The sequence below is a fragment of the Cyprinodon tularosa genome, unplaced genomic scaffold, assembly GCF_016077235.1.
Source record: "Cyprinodon tularosa strain WSP-4 unplaced genomic scaffold, ASM1607723v1 ctg33, whole genome shotgun sequence".
NCBI lineage: Eukaryota > Metazoa > Chordata > Actinopteri > Cyprinodontiformes > Cyprinodontidae > Cyprinodon > Cyprinodon tularosa.
The window spans coordinates 3,283,999-3,306,367 of record NW_024039041.1 but is presented as its reverse complement, the minus strand read 5'-3'; the positions used below and the strand labels follow the sequence as shown (position 1 = coordinate 3,306,367).

Below are 22,369 nucleotides of genomic sequence, written 5' to 3'. Positions count from 1 at the left end.
GTTGCTGCGGTCTGCAGTCTGGACGTTAGATGTCGCTGAAAATTGCACACTGAAGCTTTAATCATTTTGTGTATGTTTACCTTTTAATATCAAAGACAAAAAAACATGAATATTGTTCCATAAAAAAAACACACATTTTCCAATTGAAAGAGATATCTTTATTTTTCATCATCTGCTACAAATTTCAGTAGTTTTCTATCATGCATAGTTTCACACATTTAAGACAAAAAAAATCACAAAATTGGATTTCCTTTTTTCAAATATAATTGAACTTTAAAGCATGCATATTTTCATGTGTCCAGTCTAGGACAGTCAAAGCTGTCCCGCTGTAATGATTAACGTTCTTTGGCTTTTTCGCATAAAGAAGCTCGCCTTGCTTCTTTACACTTACTGAAACAAAGAAATGACACAGGATTTAGAGATTGGAATGTCTTCAGCAAAGTAACATATACGGTTTAGCTCACTTTGAGGTATTTATTGCTTAAAATTGGTTCACCTTAAAAATAAGAAACCATACAAGCCCCCCAAAATAATAAACTTCTATCACATCTAAATCTATCTGATATAAACTAATCTGTTAACTGAATCTCTCAAACACAGATCAGTAAAACTGTTCTGAACGCAGCGTTATTATTCATGCAGGTAATGATCATAATTAATAAAACATTGACTTAATCAAAACTCTTTTAGTAATGATATTTTTGTTACTGGATGTTTGCAGCTACATGAATGTCTTATGCACACTGGAAATTGCACATGTATGTCACAGAAAAGCCAGTGCTACATTATACAGGTTTACTGAACAAATATGGGTTTGTCTTAGCAGATATATGTACATTAAACATCAACAGTGTATGATGGAGAAAGAAACAAGATTCACAGAATTCAAACAGAGATGTGACTAGATGATATGGGATGTTTCTATATTGCTTGTCGTGTTTGCGTTAAATATAATCACTGCAGTCAAACATTTGAAGGATTGTGAGTTGCTTCATGTTGCTGTGTTAAATATTATTAAGTTAATCTGCTACAGTCAGTATTAACAGAGGCTCCTGGTGTTTGAGGAGACTACCTCAGACATCATATGTGCCCTTGGCCTAATGGGTCAGTAAACACATAGAAATGTTCTAGTATTTAAAGGAAAACATGTTTGAAAAATGTACTCTGCAAAAGTCACGAGTGCAGCCATTGGTTTTGTTTATGCTTGAAGGAACAGCAGCAGCGTGTTATTAACAGTGATGCTCCCGGCTGTAAGCGTCAGCCGTTCTGCTTCGGCGAGGCAGTTTTGGGACAAGGTTGATATGTTTTTGCCATCTTCACAGTTCAGGAAAGTTTGAAGCCTGTCGTTTTTCTTCAACAGACTTTCTCCGTGCTTCTCCAGCTGAGTATCCAATCAAGGCTTTCTGCCAGGAACTCATCGGGACATCATTCGAACAAATTCTGGAACGTTTATGAAAAAGAAAGATTATTAAGCTATGTGCTCTGCTTTAGTTTTGTTCTAAATAAATTCTACCAAATATTTTCAGCATTTCATAACTTTATTGTTTTTTTTAATTGCAAACATTTATCATTTCTACTGAAATTAATGTGCTATGTTCTTGTCCATTTTTACTATTTAGGTAATCTATTTTATGTTTTTGATTTTAAAACTTAGGAATTAACAACTATCAACCCCCCCCTAAAAACTATTATAACTAGACAGCTATTGTTGAGGATAAAAACAAAAAAAAAAGATTAAAATCCAATGAGATGAAAGCATAATATGCATCTTTCACTTTATGTTGAATTATTGGGCCTAGGTAGAAGATGGATATTTGCAGCAGTATTAGTAGTAGTGTTGGTGTTAGTATTAGTATTATATTAGTACTACAAAATTAAATAAAAAATAATTAGAAATGTATGTATATTACAAATTTGTGACAACATTTATTATGGTCAATGATGACATCCACCATTAGAAACCAGCCGTGACAGAAACAAGAGCTTGCAGAAGGTTCCCAGGTCCACACTGAATGCTTAATCTTAATGCTTAAAACTATATTAGCTTTGTACAGGTAATAAAAAGGGTTTGTTGCACATTTCCAACAATGGGCATAAAGGGGTTAAAGAGTTTTTCAGTTCAATGGTTTCATAGTTGATACAAACCCACCACAACTGACTTTTGGTTAAAATGTTGCAGCTGGATGAAGGTATAAATCAGCCTCATATTATAATTTTTTTGGACAGTTTGACATGCAGCACCATGGTCGTAGTGCAGCACCATGGTCATGGACAATATTCAAAACTCCTTGCAATTACGGACTCTTATTCCGCTACAGCATTTTAAATCACTATTGAAAACTGCTTGCACAGAGAATTGTAACTGTTATTCTAGAGTTTAGTTTATGATTGATTTTATTATGTTGTCCTGTGTTTTTATAGTCTTACTGTACTGCTGCCTCTTGGCCAGGTCTCCCACGAAAAGAGATTTTATCTCAAGGGACTTCCTGGTAAAATAAAGGTTAAATAAAATAAAAATAAAATGTCCTTTTGTAATAGAGCTCATGGAGAAAAACAAAAATTACTCAAGCTCCTCTCAAACATCTGGCAGGGTTTTCTCTTTTTTTTATGCTCTTTTTGCATCAGATATCTTTGAAGCTCTTCTAACGAGGTAGGGTGCTCCAGTGATTGTGATCTTACATTCAAAGAGTCAGAAACTGTGCTTTCAAATTTAAATTTACGCAGTTTGCAGCACAATGATTTACCCCATACAGCAGATTAGCTGAGAAAAAGTAACACTTTGTTACACTGTTTTTCAACATCACACTATGTATTCATCTTTTTCTCTGCAGGTCATCTTCAAGATGTAGTCAGATGTTGCCTCAGAGATAAACTGACAGATATTTCTTCATACATCAGCATGCTATGTGATATTACTGACACTATTTTGTTTTTGTGTGTCTATAGAAGCTTTCTGGGAACTAAAAGAAAAAAAGGAACGGTGTTTTAACATGTTAATAGAAATGCATATGAGCTCTACCTTCGAAGTCTACGTGTCCATCTCCGTTAAGATCAATGTCCCGCAGAATTTCCTCCAGATCTCTGTGTCCGACCTGGGAAAGTTGAGACGAAAGTGTGAGCTTCTGTGGCATTTACTCAGACTAGATTACACGTGAAAAGAGACGGAGAGAAATCAGTCGGACACTGATTGATGGAGGCTCACAGAGAGGAGGGCAGTCTCTCTGTGAGCAGCTCTGTACCTGCTGTCCTAAGAGTTTTTTCATTGCTTCTCTGAGTTCAGCTGTGCTGATCTGGCCGTCGCCGTTTGTGTCAAACTGAAAATAAGGAAAAAACAATATTAAGATAAGCAGCTGCCTTAAGTCTTGGCCTTCTAAGCTTTTTGTTTGTTGGTTTTTTGCAGCCTTTCATCTCTACAGACTTAAAAAAAAAAGGATGACTTAAAAATAAGTGCACTTAATTTGTCTCTAGCCCATTTCTCCTCGTGCACGCTCTGTTTTTTTTAAAACAAGATTACTTTCCAAAAGAAGATTTGAAATTTTTCCACTATGTCAGACTCAACATCAGTAAGTGAAAATTGAGACAAGCACGTAGGAAGGCCTTACATAAACATATCTCCAGAATAATTAACAATTAGAAGGACCACTTATTTAGATGATCTAACCGCAAAAAAAACATCCTCCACTATACCTTTAATCTACTCGGCTTGTATGTTTCAAGGAGTCCAAATAAGGCTTTTCAACAAAAGAGTGACATCCCAGCTGTCAAGCATGGCATTGGATAAATCACGCTAATTTGTTTGCTATAAATCGAGGAACTAATAGAGAGCAGGGAATCTCACAGTTACAATGTGACTGATGTTTGCAGCAACAAAACAAGTTTTATTTAATGAGATGATAACTATGTTTTTTCCATGTATGTGTATTCAGTATGTGGTGGTGCTTGCCTCCTTAAAAGCATCCCTCAGCTCCTTTACTCCAATCATGTCTGCTGTTTCAGCCAAAAGCTTGGGCCCCATAAGCTCAACAAAGTCCTCAAAGTCAACATGTCCTCCAACTGTTAGAAAAAAAAGAGTAAGAAACAGATCAAATGGAAAATAATTTACAAAGTTGTGATGTAAAAAAGATATATATAAAAAAAAACATAATTAGGAAATAAAATGAAAACCAAAAAAGTTACGGTTCATGTTGATCTGTTGGCTCAGCTCTATGAGCTCCATCTCTGTTGGCATGTATCCCATCGTCCTCATGCAGTTTCCCAGGTCTTTGCAGCCAATAAATCCATCTTTGTCTTTGTCAAACTCCTTGAATGCTTCACGCAACTCTATAAGAGTTACACAAGTTACATGAAAACATTTTTTTTTTAAACTGCTAATTTAGATTTTTTTATGTCTCTTCTGCTAATACTGATAAAAATGTGTAAAAAGATGTTTAGATAATAATTGCACTGGCATTATTGCACATTTTGTTTTCCTGTTGTTTTTATAGAAAACAAACCTGGATCCTTGTCCAGCTTGTTTGTCATTTTCTCCCAACTGTTTATGTTAAGAAGTTAAAGGCACACAGTCTCACACCTTCTTCTTTTGAGTAGCATGTTTTCATATCTCTCCCATTTTTTCACAGTGTCTAACAGATTTAGGGCTTTGTTTAACATTGGTGTAGCGTAAACCTAAAATGTCAGAGTTTCATTTATTATACTTTTCCTTGGTGTTAGAATAAAATACTAAAATAAACATTTGCAGTGTAGGATTTTATAACTGCAGTAATAGATGAATATTTTAAGGCTTTATTTTAGAGCTCTACTTTAACAAGGCAGCCAATAAATGTGATGGGTGCTGTCGTTAACCTACCATCCAGCTCTTCTGGTCTCAGCTCTCGGTCCTGCAAAGGAAACAAATGCAAGGTTATAACCCGAACTGCAGCTGACATATGTTAAAACTCATGCCAGCAGGCATTATTCCTCACAACATGCTGCTGTAGAAAACAAAAATAAGCACTTTTGGGTTGCATGCCAGCGGTTTACAGTTTTGAATCCGTTCAGAGAGGAGGAGCTCATTCATGAGAACACAAAGAGATTAAAACATGTTGAGAGTAGCTGCAGTTGAGTAATATTTGGTATATTTGAACGAGTATTAGACAAACTTTAGAAATGTTCGATTATTAATGTGAGTTCTTCAAGGGAGGAATTGAATACTCTGTTTCCACTTAGTTGTCAGTGTATTAGGAAAAATAGGTTCTGTTTTACAACTATTTTACGGTGGCTGTCTTAAGTTGATCCTTGAGCTAAAATACTGTTTTTTTTACATAAAAAAACAACTGAACTGAAAACTGAATATGTCAATAATGACTTTAAAAGGTGCAGTAACCTGTGTCCTGCCACGGTCTGCAGTGGTTGAGAGTTTTATTTTCTCTCATGATATTTTTGACAATGATCTTTTATTGTGTCCTTTGGTTTTATATTTTCCCTGTGTCCACCAAACGTAGATGCTTTTTTATTGCCATGTTTTTACCTTTAGTGGATATGATGATCACTTTCTAAGATTTCTTTCCTGCATTTCTGTCAGCTTCTATCAAATGAAGCCCAGGCAAAATTTTAAACAGTATACCCTGCTGTTGTAAGACTATCAGCCTCACACCACTCCTCCGCCATGGCCGATTATCATCCACAACATTATTGTAAAGCCTCCTCTGCCATGTTAATGTCTGCTTGAAACCAAGATGCAACCCTCTTCCACCGTATCTGCGCCATGATCCTCATTTTCTTCTGGCTCCCCTCCTCCATTGTCCTCCATTCCACCACCAGTGTCAGGCGCCAGGTTGGAGACACCCAATCATAACATGATGACTCTCTATTCTCACATCTTCCACATGGGGCCTGAGTCTCAGTGTCCATATTTCTCATGTCAATAAAACTCCATAATTGTTCTTGTCTTCTGTATGAGTCTTACCAGGTTGAGTTACTTCCTCTGTTCCTCAGCTCCATGTCATAATTATCCTGTTTTACCATTCTCATCTGATTTCTTTAATTTGCTCTCTATATTGTCCCCTTTCCTCTGTTATCTCACCTTCTCCATGCCTAATTCCCACCAAAGAATAGCTTATTTGGGTTTTCATCTGTTTTTTTCTCTGGTAAGATTTTGTAAAACATTAATTTTCCTCCCATGCATTCTTAATCTTATGGTTTGCTACCATCATATATTTAGTTTGGTGATGCTACATGTCATCTCTGACCTGACCATTAACCATTCATTCGTTTCAGGTGTGTTGAAGAAGGAATGCATGCAAAAGCTGCAGGACAGTGGCAGTCGAGTACCGACGATGCCTACCTCTGGTCTATGGTGATGTTAGAAATGTACCCCTACCACTGACCCTGTTCCCAATATTAACCTCAAGAATCCCACATGATTTGACCACATGAAAACCCCACAGAAACAACACTGTATAGTTTTCAGCAACCAAGAACACTCCTTCAATCTAACAAGATTGTGAAGAAAATCCTACAAGCACCATCCTCTTGCAGTGTGTCCCACAGGTCAATGACTCCCTGGAATCAGCTGGTTTTCCTTGATGGAAAACGTTAACCAATCGGACTGATCTATTTGACTTGTTTCTCTAAAGGGCCTTAAGATGACATGTTGCAAACTGACGCTATAGAAAGAAACTTAAAGAAAGAAATAAACTCAGAGCAACACCACATTTTTCAAATGCTTGTTTTAAAGTGTATTGTTTTTTACTGACAGTTTTTGTGCATAAGCTACATTTTGTGCTAATCTCCCTTGCAATGCATGCACTTTATATGTCCTGGACTTACGTACAGCCAGCCGCCTCTCAGCGAAGCCCTTGCGTAGAAAGATGCATGCAGGCCCCAGCACGTTGTGCATGTTTGCTCCGTTCTGGGCCAGGGCTACTAGCGGCTCAAGATGGCCCCCCCCAGATCCCCCTTCCTCACTGGACTGCACTGCTTTGTAGTTCTTCTTCTTGTCCTTCAGCAGCATCCAGGGTGAGGGGCCAGAAATGGGAGCAGAGGCAAAGACAGGGGTACTGAGACTCAGTTTGTTGAGGTGTGCAGTCAACAAGGAGTCGGGTGGAGGTAGGGTGGGGTTAGGGGTTCATAGGGAGTGCAGGGGAGTGACTGTGGACTGACTTATGCCTGGCAGTCATAGCAGGGTGTGAGGGTTAGTTATGATGGATAAAAGAGCTCACTTGGACAAAACAGGGTGTAATATATCATGACAAAGCAACTGATGCCATATAAGAATCTGACATGCATTTCACCATCATGCCCAGCAGAACTGATGGATATCTTCATATCTTGTATAGTAATAAACATTTTATGTTAAAAAAAAAAACTTATTTCATCTCCCTAAAAAATTTAAATAATTAAAATGTTCTTTAAAAAAACACGTTTTAAAAGTTAGTTATTGATGCTCTATTGTATAAACTCAGAATAAGGTATTCCTTATGTGTAAACTTTTGCAAAGATACTCCAGTTGCTGCAAAACTCACATTAATGTGTTCTATTTTGCAAACAAGTTTCAGTTTGATTCCTTAGACTTACTTTGTAAACAAATCATGCTGTCCTAAAAGATAAGCCAAACGTTTAGCTAGCCATGGAATTATAATTACCAATTAGCCAATCAAGCAGCAGGTAAATGTTGTTCTCACAGCGGCGGACCAAATTAATGAGAGAATTTAAAACAATCACTGCCTGCCAGATTGGAAGACTCGAGTGGATCAAATCAAACAAGCCCCCACCATCACTTAGTAGTTCAAACATTTTACATATATGTTTTTTTTTTAATCAAATTTAGGTAATAAAATGCTGAGTTCTGCTAACTAAAAAAGGATTATCAAATAACTTCAAAAGCAACTGACTGAACTCCCAGAGAATAACAAAGCACCGATTTAACTACTGCTTCAACCCTCTCTGACATGAGTTAGTATAATCTTTGCACACAAACAAAGGCAGTAGGAATATTCCTTTGCATATACATGCTTTACTTTATGATATTCTACAAACAACCTTCAAAATCCATGTGTCATCGTGCCACTCTCAATGCCAATTTGTGCATTTCTACAGTTCTCGCCACAGGAGTGGATGCCCACTGGGTAATCTGAGCAAGCGATGCATGGAACAGGGCTGTCCAAGGCCACATCCTGCCAGAAAAGTATTATGAATCCTTGTGCTAGTTATATAATCTGAAAAAAGAACACATAAGCACACATTTGATCATCAAACCATGGTTCGAACAGATGGCATCAACAGTTGCTTGTCATATTAAGACTCCTCAAGGATGTTCATCTGCAAAAGCAACTATTGTAATTATGAGAGCTCAAGCAAGCATACGGCTGAAACAATATGAAGAGAACATTAGGAGATGAATTTGTCAAGTTTTATCATTTCAGAAATGCCATATAATTCATATCAGGTTGTACTTTGCATCTGATTGACTCTAATGATAGCAAAATTGCTCACACATTGACTAATCGATTAGGCTCATGATAACATGAGCCTAATCATATCAAGGACAAATCTTTGTTCATCCTGTATAACACAAGAACCACAGCTAGAGTCTTCGGAAAACGACTCCGTAGGTCAGATTTTTTTTAACAATTCTGTCAACTATCATAACTAAAAACTATTAAATCAATTCTACCTTTAATAATTCCCCATTTAGATTTGACTCAAGACCAACAGCTCAGGACTGAGATCTCAAAATGAACAGAGGGATCAGTCAGGAGAGATTCAGTCAAGTATTACAGCCACTGGTCCGGTTGGTGACACACCATTACACAAACATGCACTGAGAGTCAGGGGAGTCAGGGGAGTCAGGGGAGACGACCACAGGGTGAAAAACCTCAGAACAAAGCTTACCTTTTTGGCGAAATTTTTTAAAGACTTTACAGAGTTTCCCATTGCAAAAAAAATATAAAAAGGCAACAAATCTCCCTTTTCTCTATGTTTTCCTTTTAACTGTGCAACTGTGCTTGTTTTTGAGGGCACATATCTGCATGCACAATTGAATGGGTGTCAAGGCAAGCATTGGAAGAGAAGGAAAAAAGGAAAAAGGGTTCAGTGGGTTACTGAATAACATAAAGATAACATAACATAAGAAGGGAAGGACAAAGGAGGACCTGCTGGATGGTACAGGGAGAGGGGCGATGAAACAAAATAAAGGACAGCTCAGGAAAACAAAGAGTACTAGGGAGAGGAAGCATGCATGGGATCTGTGCAAGATGCATGTGCCTGAAGTGGAAAAGCAGGATTGCTTATTCATTCCATCCTCTCTTCTACAGTGTCTTCCCTCCCTCCCCTCTACCCTCGCTGTGTGTCCGTCAGCCTTGCTCTTTTCTCGCACACCCCACTCCACCCAAAGCTCCCGCTAGCTCCGCACTTTTAAACCATCTTTATATGAATGTGTCCCAAGAACTTATTTTGGTCAAGCATATTACCTTCCTCTGACCGAGAGGCTGAAGACACTAATCCAAACATAAACACACATATCTATACACCCCTTCCACACACATACACTTGATTAAACACAGTCGGATGTTGGGCCATGAAGCTAAAAATAAAACTCTCCCTCTCTCTCTCTGTCTCTCTTCTCCACCCCTTTCCTGACTCTACCCCCAGCATCCATCCCCAACTACAGGGAGGCAACACAAAGTCATGGTAAGCTTTAAGGGCTTGGATTCAGATCAAAGCCAAAATGGTAAAGAAATTACACACGGATGCCGAATTACCCTGATGGAGAGAGAAGCAGAGCAGCACGTGCAAACGCAAACACACACAGACAGGAAACAAAATTCTTGCCGGCAGTTTTTCTTTCTCACTCGCACCAACATCCATTTGACACTGAGGATAAAGGCTGAATATATAGAGCATCTCTGAAAGCCAGCACTTTTGAGGGAATCATACACATAAAGAGATAACCTGTAATCAAATGCCAGTTTGATTAGAAGACTAAATGACACATTTGATGAAACTAACAAAATGTAATTGTTTGACTTTTTTTTTTATTTCCAAACATGTCTTTTAAAATTTCTAGTAACATTTTAGGGTTGTTTTAATGAAACTCTTTTATGTCTTTTGAAGATTTGCTTTAGACTTTGGCTATTGTTTCACTCATTTTCATCCCTGTTGCTCCGTGATTATTCACAGCATCATGTGCAACATGTACAATCTTTACAGCAGACATCTAAACCTATTTATTAGTAATCAAATTGTAGAAACTTCAGGAGAATAAAGCCAGCTGGTAATCACAGATTTATTGTATGCCGGACTGCGTAATTATAACCAACCTGACTCTGTTAAGTCATGTGACTTCAGACTTTTCAGTGGACAACATATCTACAGTAACTCCATGCCATTTTATCCATTCCTTTCTTTAATGCATATATATATATTTTTTTTTGCACTACCTATTGTATTTGTAGCAAATAATGTATTTGCAGTGTGGTTGCAATTCTTGGTCTGAAATAGAAAAAAATAATAAATAAAGCGAGAACAGATTGTTTTTCAAATAGAGAATAATCTACCTCTCAGACACACTAGGATCCAGAAACTCCATTCTGCTCTATATTTTATCGTTTCACTGCGTTTCTTCCTCTGATCTGTGCAGATATTGTGTAATAATATGGGGCAATTTTTCTTCCTCAGATGCTTTATTGAAAAATATAGATTTCTGGGGGGAGCTTGGAACCTGTGCTGTGCTAAAAATAGTATAAGTACCGGCACCTGATTGTCCACAGTGACAAATCACAGACATTGTCTAGCTTTCTCTCAGTGTCATACTGTAGCATGATATCAGTTTTTCCCTATTTGTGTTCTATGGTAACTAGTGTTTCGAATTACTGATATAAAAAAAATAACCATCTTCATCAACTTGAAAGGTAATACAAGAAAAATATGGGAAAAATGTACTTAAAAGAAAAAATATTAGTTTTATATTATTCTCTTGGCTACAAGTTGTTTTTATGTAATTGTTTTTCATACTCCAAAAGTATGAGGAAATTTAAAGTTTTCTCCTAACATTTGAGTTAAAATTATAAATAGATGTTTCCTCTGACTAAACTTTTGAATTTACAGAAAATCAGTTTCAAACTTTACTTATTCTGCACACTTAAGGACTAACTTCCTCCTATGCTGTGAAAAAATCTACCACATACAGTGAAAGAAATCTCTTTCTTAAAAGCTGTCTCCCATGGCATCAACTCCCAAGGTAACACTAGCGTCAGTCACTGCGGTAGCCATATTCTGCTCTCCTGCTCGACCTTGTCTGTTCGCTCCTGTTCTAATAAACACATTCACGCTGGAGTCATTTCAGATCTAAGCTCCCATTCAGCGTCCTCTTTGTTGCTCCGCAGATGATTCATCCAGCCTCTCACCGGAGGCTCATTGTGAACTTCAGAACACATCAGACGTCAGATACAGGAGCCGTCAGCTCTTATAATGTCACACCACAGTGTGCACGGGCTTCATTTCCATCTCTCACTCTCTCTTTCTCTATCTCTTTCACTCGCTCGCTTGCATTCTTTTTCTTTTTTTCTTTTGTATTTTTTTTCCTCCTCCTAACTCACTCGGAAAATCATGATTACTATTTTACATAAGTGTTTGGGCACAGCATGGTAACAGCATCCAGAAATAAAGTAATTCTAGGATCTAAGTTTGAAACTGATTTTATAAACTTCATAATATGATGCAGGGTTGTTTTATTTGAGTAATACAACAAAATAGACCATAAAGGACATAAAGGAGGAAATATTGTTGAAGGTGCAGAAGATCAATCTACAAATACAATATCTTGCATAAGTTAAATCCCTTAAATGTTTTCAAATTTAGTTAAAACCAATTTCCCGTAAAGTCCATGTATATTCATCTCCTTTAAGTCACTTCTATGAAGAATTACAGTTTACTTCAGATTAAAGTTTGAGCCATGTATTTTCCAGCTTTCTACCTCTAGATAACATCTTTGCAAGATTGAAAATCATTAATATATATTTTCAGGTCTGGCCTCACCTCCATATGAACTTGAATGACATCCCAAACCCAATCAAGCATGCTATCCCACCCTTTTGTAGCTACAACCATTTCAATTGTTGGGGTAAGGGTTTGGATAAGGTTCAGGAGAGGGTTCGTGGGAATTTTATGCCATTCTGTATGACGTGCATTTGAGGCCAGATGTTGGTGTTTGACAATAAAGCCTGCATTAAAGTCTGATCTGTAACGACTCCCTAAAAATGTTGGGTTGAGGTCAGGACTCAATGCAGGTCAGTCAAGTTCTTGATCCATTGACATGATCCATTCATGTCTTTATGCAACCTCACTTTGTCTAAGATTGTACATTCATATTGGAGAATCATATACAACCCCTAACTGTTTGCAAAAGGTTTGAAGGATGGGATTTCACAAAATGTCTGATGGTGCAGCCTTAAGAGTTCATCTCACTGGAACTAAGGGAAAAATGCTCATCCCCTTAAAACCGATCCACACTGTTATACCCTCCATACAAAAATATATACTTGACGCAATGCAGTCAGGAAATGTACTAGCAAATGCCAGACCCACTTCATTGGTTTTCCAAGTGACATGAATTGTTATTCTATGTAACACACATCTCCACTGTTCAAGAGTCCAGACGTTTTTGTGCTTCTCATTGGTGCAGCTGAAAAGAATTTCCAATAAACTACTGTATAGTCTATAAAGTGTTTTCAAGCTAATCTAAAGGCCATCGAGTTTGGAGTTCTTTAACTATTGAATAAGGAGAAAGCTGCTTGGTAACAATCCCCAATTGCCTCCATTTTGTTAAAAGACTACCAATCCCTGACAATAGAATATGTAGAAGATTGCATGTTTCATAACTAAACCCACTGCACTGGCAGGCATCCTAAAACAGCAACACGTTGGCAAATTTTTGTTTCACAAATGATTTTTTATTTTCATTATTCATGTATGTGCTTGTTAAACCCTAATAATAGCTGCCTGTTAAGTGTCAAGACTAATGTTTTCCCAAGCAGTTTATCTAATTAGGGCTGCTCTTCTGTAAGGATAAAAAGCAATTGTCTTCATTATGACATTAAGACATATAAAATAAATGAGAGCATACAGACAGAGTGGATAATTCTAAACAGATAGCTCTGTCACCGTACATTTGTAGTGTCCTTGATCTAAGAAAACTTTGAAATATTTTGATATAGCGGGATCCAGTGAAGTCTCCTCATGATGTGATGATGTGGCTACCATCTTTAACCCAAGCCATTTCTCTCGACTACCAATACAATTTTTGTTAAAATCTGTTCTCATGTCTCATAGTAATTTATTACATTTACCTTATAAAGTGTTATTTAAGGTGTTTGATCCAAGTAATCTCTTCTCAGGAACAGGCTCTAACCAGACTGGAAAAAGAAGTGGGAGGCGGCGTTGCACAACTGAGCAAGAAGATAAGTACATTAGAGTCTCTAGTTTGAGAAACAGACGCCTCACAGGTCCCCAATTGGCATCTTCATTAAACAGTACCCGCAGTAGCCTGTTTGTGCTGTCCTCTGAAGGAAGTAGTACACACCGTTGTAGGAAATCTTCAATTTCTTACCAATTTCTCGCATGAAATAGCCTTCATTTCTAAGATCAAGAATAGACTGTCGAGTTTCAGATGAAAGTTCTCTTTTTCTGGCCATTTTAGCATTTAATTGACCCCACAAAGGTGATGCTCTAGAAACTCAATCTGCTCAAAGGAAGGTCAGTTTTGTAACTTCTGTAATGAGCTAAGCTGTTTTCAGATGTGTGAACATGATTGCAGAAGGGTTTTCTAATCATCAATTAGCCTTCTGAGCCAATGAGCAAACACATTGTACCACTAGAACACTGGAGCGATAGTTGCTGGAAATATTGCACCAAAAACCAGACATTTGCAGCTAGAATAGTCATTTACCACATTAGTAATGTATAGAGTGTATTTTTTTAAAGTTAAGACTAGTTTAAAGTTATCTTAATTCAAAAGTACAGTGCTTTTCCTTCAAAAATAAGGACATTTCTATGTGACCCCAAACTTTTGAACGGTAGTGTATATATATATACTGTATATATATATATATATATATATATATATATATATATATATATATATATATATATATATATATATATATATATATATATATATATATATATATATATATATCCACCTCAGATATTTGTTTCAGAAAACAAAGAGAAAGAGACATATCTTTCCCATTATATTCTATATTTTCCCTTCAAAAAATCTTATTCTACTCTGTGTCAGGATGCGGAGAGAGAAATCATAAACTAGAACCAGGATACTTTCTCTCTATTTATACTCCCATCATCAGAGAATGCAAAAAAAAAAAAAAAAACAGAAAGTCACTTGCGTCATCCTCTTTTGCTTGAAATTAGACGTCATGCATTCATGTGACTAAGACACTAAAATCAAATATGTGCAAAATATCAGACCTCATCCCGGATTGTTTAGTGACATGCCACATCAAGTGTGACTCTTTTTCTTGCCTTCTCTTATTGTTTTCAGCTCTCTGTCCGATTTCCTGTTTTGCCAAAAGGCCTGTATGGACTCTAATCCTAATTGCAAAAGCAGCAGGATTTTTTACCGTCGGGTGATTTTCTGCCTCCATTTTGGGAGCGCAGATATAAAAATACTCATGTGTGACTAAAAATAGCATGACAAACACAGCACATATGCAGGGTTGAGAATTAAGCCCCTCAGCTTGCCCTCTCCTAATTTCCATCATATTTTGTGGTGATAAGTGGGCTTTCATTTGTTTTAGAGGCTTCTTTGGCATCACGGTCAGTGTGACCCAAGCAAATGAAAGGGAAAAAGGGAGGAAAGAGTTTCTGAGAAGCTAGCAAATGGAAGAGATTAAAAAAGGAAACATCATCACTTACAAAAAACGGATAGATTGCAAAAAAGAGAAATATAGAAAATAATCTCCTTTAATCTGAACTCAGAGCTTTTTACAATAAGAACATAGTTTGTTCAGATTTACCCAGTTTTATTTTTTTGTAACCATGCAAGAGTTTTTTTATGAGACACAGAGGGTTGCTACTCTCTCACACGCTGACATATATTCTGAAGCCTTATCTTATAGGTGCTTGCACCCTCTGCTGGATACTATAGGATTTCCTGAAAACTTTAATTTTAAACATTCCCTTTAGAGCTCCATTGCATTCCAGGTTCTTAAGACCAGATTGTTTTGGTTTAAAAACAAATTTTTTTACTAAAAGGAACACAGTTCCTGCTGTTGTCTAAATAACTGTAAAATCTCAAGCAATTTCATAGTTTGTGTTCACTGTAGGGCAGACACAATTATTCAGATTAATCATGATTGATCAATTTATGGAAATAATTGGAAATAATTTTCATAAATTGTTAAATGGAGTTTAGAGACTCTAAAATATGCATTTAGCAGGACAGAACAACCCACTTAGAGCAGCAATTATACTAAGATTGAAAAAAAAATATATGAAAACATTTTGCATTTAAGATAAATAATACTTCGTCTGTCAATATGCTCTATACAGAACTGAAGTGGAAAAGTTTTAGTTTCACCTGGTTTGATTTAGTAAAAAATATTCTTAAAGAAACATTTTGCAATCCAATTATTAATCAAATAAATCGAAAAAATAATCGACAGATTCATTGTTTTGCAAAATAATCGTTAGTTGCAGCCTTAGTTCACTTTAAATACAGAAAATGGCATTTTAAAGAAGATTGTATTAGTAACTTAAACAAAGCCACTGATGCCGTACTTTATTTAAACTGCTGCTTTGTCATTATGATTCCATCTATAGTTACAGATGGAAGGAGCTTGGAGAAATATCTCAGTTGATTCGAGAAAAAATTTTATTTCTTGAAAAGTGATAAAACCAAGAAGAAATCCATCCAGAAGACTTGCTAAACAGGGATTAGGTTGAATTGCAAATAAACTTGTTCAGGTATTTTTGTAAAGTTTTCCCTAATTAAGACATGACAATAATACTAATAAAAGAAAACACTGCTGTTTGCTAATCATAAAACCAATTGGAAGTTTTGGAGGGAAATTTATTTATCTCTAAAGCGTCTCATTGTCTCTGTTTGGTGCAGTTAATGTCCTGTATCCTGTGGGCTTTTTTTTTTCTCCGCATGAACATTGTTACCAAGGAAAATACATTGTACCAGAAAAGTGACATCATATGTGGTCATTAGGTTCTTTCCCGGATAAATCAGCACATGTGATTCAAAGTGGGTCTTTTGGTGATTGCATCTGATTATATGGGCTGTATACTTTTAGCTGGGAAGCCACATGTCAGCTCATACCAAAAAGCAGTTTTGTATTCACTAATCTATTTCAGTTAGCATGTTGGCTGAAGTGCTTCCCCTCTTTCCTTTTTCTATTTGCTAATTCCTGAAAGAAAACACTGCTGTGCTCCAGCCTCATAACCAGGTCTTGATGGACTATTTTTAGCCTTTTATACTCGAGGCAAGTGGGTTTTGCTGGGACTGTACAGAGATCTATGTTACATAAGAGAATGAAAGAGTTTTCAGAGTTTGACATCTCACCCTGGATTCTCTGTGATGCTGCTGTATCGCTGCGAGGAGAAAGCAACTCGTGTTTCCTGTTTCAATACCATGCATACATCATTTACATGGTCCTTTATTGAAAAATAAAATCTGACAACTACAAATCATTATTTAATATTATTTATGTGCTGTTGCATCTAGAACTGCTGTACTAAAAAATCCGCTCTTTTAATCCTGGTGTGCTAGCTTAAAAAATGCATTGATCTGCTCGATGTGCAGTGCTAAATAGGAAGTTTATATCTTACCTGAAGCACAACAGATAACTGCTCCTTGTCTTTATTTATTACACAGATCAGATAAGTTGATCCTAAAGGTTTAAGCTGTCAGGTAGCTTGAGAAGAGCCAACCTCAAAGTTATATTTGATTAACTTCAAGAAATGTTAACGTTTACATAGGACAGTTATTTTCAAAGAAACCAATTATTGTTTACATGGCAACCTAAATTAAGTATTTGAAATAAGTCAGAAAGTGTTTAGAGAATATGTAGTAAATGATTGCCTCGGAGTAAATAACTACTTTATCCAAATTGAACTATTATTTAAAGCCTCCAGGAGCTACTTGTCTGAATTATACAGAATGTTTTTCACACTGGAAGCAGCTTTCCTGGAACACTCCATCCTAACTCTGTTTTCTGTTTAAACAACGGCCCCTTTTGTAAATAACTGATTAAAAATTGGCAATGGCTTAAAGGTTCATAAGATAGCATTTGGATAAACAACTATGATGTTTAGAGGATTATAAAAGTCTGTTTAGGTTTTAGACCTACAAGTTAGTTTCAACTGATCAGAATTTAGAGGAAAAGACAGAGGCAGAGAATTGTATAAAACTGTTACAGGTTGAGGTTTTAGGTTTTTCTTATTTTTGTTTTTCCTTTTCAGTCAATTTGTAGTTGGTGACCTTTTTTTACCATTAAATATTAAAATTTAGAAATTGTTCCCTGCCTCTCTGTAGCAATTTGGTGCTATTCAGCAACAAAACACGAGACAATTTAAAAAGTGTAACAGAGGAGAGAGAGGTCTATAAAAGTATATTTCTTTAGACTTTAAACATCACCATGTTTTCTAGATATTACTGTAGCTGATTACAACCTTTTAAAAGGACGTACTTTCAAAATCCATACCTTAAATAAATACTCCTTAAATCAATTAAAGCTGCATAATTTCTATGTGTTCACAACATCCCAGTATTCCAGCCATACATTATTTAGATTAACAATTAAAGATACAGATTTTTGAAGTTTGTGAAAATAAATGTCAAGTTAGCTCTTCTTGTTTTGCACATCAGCAGTTTCAAATTTATATAGCACTTAGTTGAAGGGATGTTTCCTCTCTGGAACCAACCAAGACTAACTGAGGCTTTGGCCTAATTGACAGAGTTATTTCTGGAACGTATCAGTGCAAAGGGAGGTAATTGTCTCCTCTTGAGCTTTTAATCATCGACACAGAAAGACGGATTTTAATGAAGGAAGAAAAAGATTGGGAAGGAGATGAAAGAGAGGCGGGTCAGGATGAGACTGATTGGGGAGGGGTAGGAAATCTCACTGCGCTGCTGCATGAGCTTTCAGAGCAAAGAGGGAAATATCCAATTTTTTTTTTAAGTAATGTTTAATGTGTTTAATCTATGTGTGGATAACAGCATCCCTCCTGGTTTTATGTACAACTGGCAAGCTTCCATTTATGCAAACATTTTCCATAGAGCAGGTAAGTTTATCCCTGTCCTGCTGCTCAGGTGACAGACCTGATGAAAGCCGTTGCATTCATACTGGGATGAATGAAAAAGTAACGGACACCAGACACAGGCTGCAACCAGATTTCAACATTCATTTTTAATCTGCTTTGCCCTGCAGGGTGACCTGCATCTCACCTGAGAGCCTTTTACCTCCCGAAGAATAATCAGCACTTTCACTAACCATCAGGGCTGTAGTTAAACAACCAGAGAGCTGAAACACTGTATTCATATCTTTACTATTGCTTTCATGTCCACATTTCTCATAATATTTCAGCATTTTCTATTATGACAGTGATATCTCAATGCCTATATTCTGTTTTGTAAATTTAAACCTTTAACTGTTCCCTCATCTGAAATTCTTTTGATTGTATAAGTCTAATTAAGATCTGAATGTTAAACATTGTGCATAATTTGCTGCAAGCTGTTTGTAATTGGGTCTAGTGGATGGGGAGCACCTGTAAATGGGAAATATCAGCTCTTGACACATTTATATAAAGGTATAGTGGAGGATTTTCTTTTTCTGGCTGGATCATCAAAATAAATGGTACTTCCTAATTGTCAATCATTCTGGTGATATATTTACGTCAGGCTGTCCTACGTGTTCATCTTCATTTTCAATTACCAGTGGGGAGTCTGACATAGTGGAAAAATTGCAAATCTTCTTTTGGAAAATAAGCGTGTATAAGCGATGCAAACAGCAACTGTTAAACACAGCGTGCACGAGGAGAAGTGGGCTTGTGCACGCTATTGCATGCATTTAATAGGCGTTCCCTCTATGGAGCGGTTACAGGGTTGTTCATGTGCAAAGGTGGAGAGGTTAGGTCTTTCCAAATATATACCTACACCTTTAACTATGTATTCATAGTTTTCAGACACACACACACACACACAATCATATATATATATATATATATATATATATATATATATATATATATATATATATATATATATATATATATATATATATATATATATATATATATATATATATATATATATATATATATATATACCCCACATTGTGTAGCCTCTAACAGGTGTTTTTATGGGAATGCCTATTTACCATAATATATCACCTTTTTAATATGATCAGCTTCCCTTTCCCTCCTGGAAAAAGTCTTGCTAAACATGATGCTTCCACCTCAGTATCTGACAATAGGGATGGTATGTTTAGTCACAGACAGCTCGTTGTTTGTTTTTAAGAAAGTTTAATTTTGGTCTTATCTGGTTAGACTGCTTTTATCTCGGTCCTCAAGGTCCCCTGTCCTGCAGGTTTTAGAGGTTTCCTTGCTCCAGCACAGCTGATTTTAATTGAAAGCTGATTAACAGGCTTTTGGTCTACTGCAATCATTATAACCAGCTGTGCTGAAGCAGAGAAACCTCTAAAACGTGCAGGACAGGGGGCCTTGAGGAACGAGTTTGGGAATGCCTGAATATTAGCTGTGTCTCATGCATGGCTTTGGCAAACAATTAAAAAAAATGACATCGCTGTGTATGAACATTTTTATGCTTTAAAGGGGAGCTGTGATGAATGAACAGAGAATTGTTTCTCTGATTTACTCCAGGACTTAATATCTTTTTTGGGGGGGAGTTTGGATGTATAGCAGTTTTTGAAGTATTTGAAAGATTTGTTACCTGCCCAAAAACAGATTTCACTATAGGATGCAGATTAGAGTCGCTCTCTGACGCAGAGCCAGGTCTCTTGGTCCTGCGGCGTGATGCTGGCCGGACAGGTGCGCTGGCCGCAGGTGAGTCTGAGCTGAGAGTAGAAGTGGACCCAGTGACAGCTCTCTGGCTCTGCTCGAATAGGAAATCCGCCTCGTTGGAGGGCTTTGAGACAGAGGTAGCGGGTGAAGTCCTCCTGTCCTGCCGGGTGTCGCCCTGCTGTATAATGATCTCTGCAGGAGGGGAGTCGTGGTGCTGATGATAGTGAGGATTGGATCTGGAGGACTTGCTGCGCTCTTTATGGTGAAGCCTGTTCGCTCTGCCTCTAGCATCCCCCTCCTGGAAACAATGATCCTCCAGGTGGGTCGGCTGCCGTGGAGAGTAACCATCCTGCACTCGCAGATGCTCCACTAAATGCCGAGACTCAGCGTGTCGCGGCTGGCAGAGAGGTCTCCGCGCACTTGTCTCAGAGTCATCCGACCAGGGTGCATCCTCTCTGCTTCCAATTCTGGAAGGATGCTGATGGTGGTGAATGCGGTGGTGGAGCCGGTGAGCAGCGGCGGGATCAGGGTGCGCAAGCCTGCGGCTGAGCCCTGATGAGCGCAACAGAGAGGTGGTCGACTCGCTTTTGGGAAGAGAGGCGCTCATCCTTCCCTTTCTCCCTCTGGATGAGAAATGCGAAGCTGGTGAAGGATGAGGCTGGATTGAATAAAAAGAAGGCAGTCCGCAGTGTCCTTGCAGGTGTTCAGCCTCTCTCAGACTCTCTCTTTATCCCCTGGAGGTTCACCCAAACGGACAACAGCTGAGTGTGAAGTTTCCTGATGGATGTGGATGTTCAGCCAGTAAATCCACAGGGGGCTCCGCCAAGTTTGGACGCAGTGTCAGCTGCAGTGTAGCGCACACAAAAGTTCATTTAGACGCGCGTCATAATCGTTTCCACGCATAATGAGCTCCTAGAATAACTTATTTCACCTTTTTCTGATTGATTAGATGATGGTGGGAGGGAAAATGAACCTACTTAAAATCCAGTGGGTTGATATAGGCCTAAAGTGTGACAAGTTTATTTATGTAGCACATTTCAGTGGCAAAACAGTTCAAAGCATAGTAGCTACATTAGAAATGAAAAGGAAATGTACATTGGCATAGCATAGACGCCTAGAGAAGGTGAATTATAAACAGATTATAAAAACAGATTAAAAAAAAGAAATATTTTTAAAATAGGGAGTAGAAGATGGAATTTGAGCTTTTCCAGACTTTAACGCAAGATTTGATAAAATCTATTGTTCTAAAATTCAAATGAAACATGATTAAAGGTTTTACGTTTCCTATATACTCAACATTCATATCCATCTTTTTATACTCCTGTCTGTGTGGTTTGTCTTTTGTGTGTTTGTCTTGCTTATTCTTATTCCTTGAGTTTTAATCTTACTATTTTGTCTTTGCCTCTCGGCAGAAAGTCATCCTGCAAACTGGACGTTTCAGGCCTTCTCTCCCTGGAAGGATCAACTGAGCCTCAAACTGAGTTGGGGATTCAAACAGGAGTGTCATGATGGGTTCTCAAAGGGGACCCAATTATGCAGAACACCACTGAGGCGGAAACAGGAGTAAAGGTTTAACAGAGTTTATTTCAATAAGCACTGAGATTATGACAGGTTCGGGTTCAGGCCTGGGAAACTGGTTCACTGGAGTCTGCGTGGGAGACAGTTTAGTTAGCGTAGAATCAGAGGAGCTTGACTTTGAGGGTTTCTGGTTTGTACCTTGAGGGTTCTTGGTTAACGCCTTGGGAGGAGAACTGTTGGGTCCTGGGAATGTTTGTTCAGCTGAGTCCGTTTGCTGCTTCAGCGTCTTACATCTAGAAAGAGGGCAGACCTTGGTTTTGAGTTTCCAGCTCTTGGTCCAGAGCTGCATGGAAATTCAGAGAGAAGTCTTCAGGTTTGGCTCAGAGGGCAGACTCGGCAGGTTAAGCTCTTCCTGAGCTTCACAAGAGAAAAACAGGTTTCCAACTGAATACAACACTGCGACATTGAGGCAAGGTCTGAAGACAGCTTATATAGTGGATCCTCTGATGATGGTAATGAGCAGCAGCTGTGCAGGAGGCTCTGCTCAGGAGGATCCACGGCGGACTCTGCTGGAGAAAGATGGTACTACTCCAGCTCCCAACAGTACCCCCCCCTCAAGGGCGGATTCCAGACGCTTCAGACAAGACCTAGGGAAACAAGGGAACAAAAAAAAAACAACCCACCAAGGGTGGGCGCAGGGGGCACCATACTAGGTAGGCAAGAAGTAGAGTCCATAACAAAAAACCAACCCACCCAGGGTGGACGGAGGGGAAAAGAAAAAGGAAAAAACAAAACTGAGTCCCAGAACAAAAAACAATCCACAAAAGGT

At 37.8% G+C, this 22,369-nt stretch overlaps 1 protein-coding gene across 3 annotated transcripts; it reads right to left on the bottom strand.

The window, feature by feature from the left end:
* Positions 1-135: 135 nt before the first annotated feature.
* Positions 136-20,855, bottom strand: cabp1b (calcium binding protein 1b). Of its 3 annotated transcripts, none has more exons than XM_038293662.1 (8): positions 19,952-20,855; positions 6,812-6,979; positions 4,847-4,877; positions 4,177-4,320; positions 3,944-4,053; positions 3,240-3,314; positions 3,020-3,092; positions 136-1,440 (listed from the first exon to the last, which is right to left on the bottom strand). In XM_038293662.1, the coding sequence occupies exons 1-8, from the start codon at positions 20,627-20,629 to the stop codon at positions 1,415-1,417; spliced, it is 1,305 nt and encodes a 434-aa protein (XP_038149590.1). In that variant the 5' UTR covers positions 20,630-20,855; the 3' UTR covers positions 136-1,414. The 3 variants fall into 3 exon arrangements, with proteins under 3 accessions (XP_038149590.1, XP_038149592.1, XP_038149591.1); XM_038293664.1 differs by lacking the exon at positions 19,952-20,855 and adding an exon at positions 8,872-9,380; XM_038293663.1 differs by lacking the exon at positions 6,812-6,979.
* Between the last annotated feature and the right edge of the window lie 1,514 nt (positions 20,856-22,369).

Coding starts and splice junctions, on each gene's coding strand:
- cabp1b (XM_038293662.1), bottom strand. CDS start 20,629: ATGAGCGCCTCTCTTCCCAAAAGCGAGTCGACCACCTCTCTGTTGCGC. Junction 4,878..6,811: donor TCGCTGAGAGGCGGCTGGCT/GTACGTAAGTCC, acceptor TTTCCTTTGCAG/GACCGAGAGCTGAGACCAGA. Junction 4,054..4,176: donor CCAACAGATCAACATGAACC/GTAACTTTTTTG, acceptor TTTTTCTAACAG/TTGGAGGACATGTTGACTTT.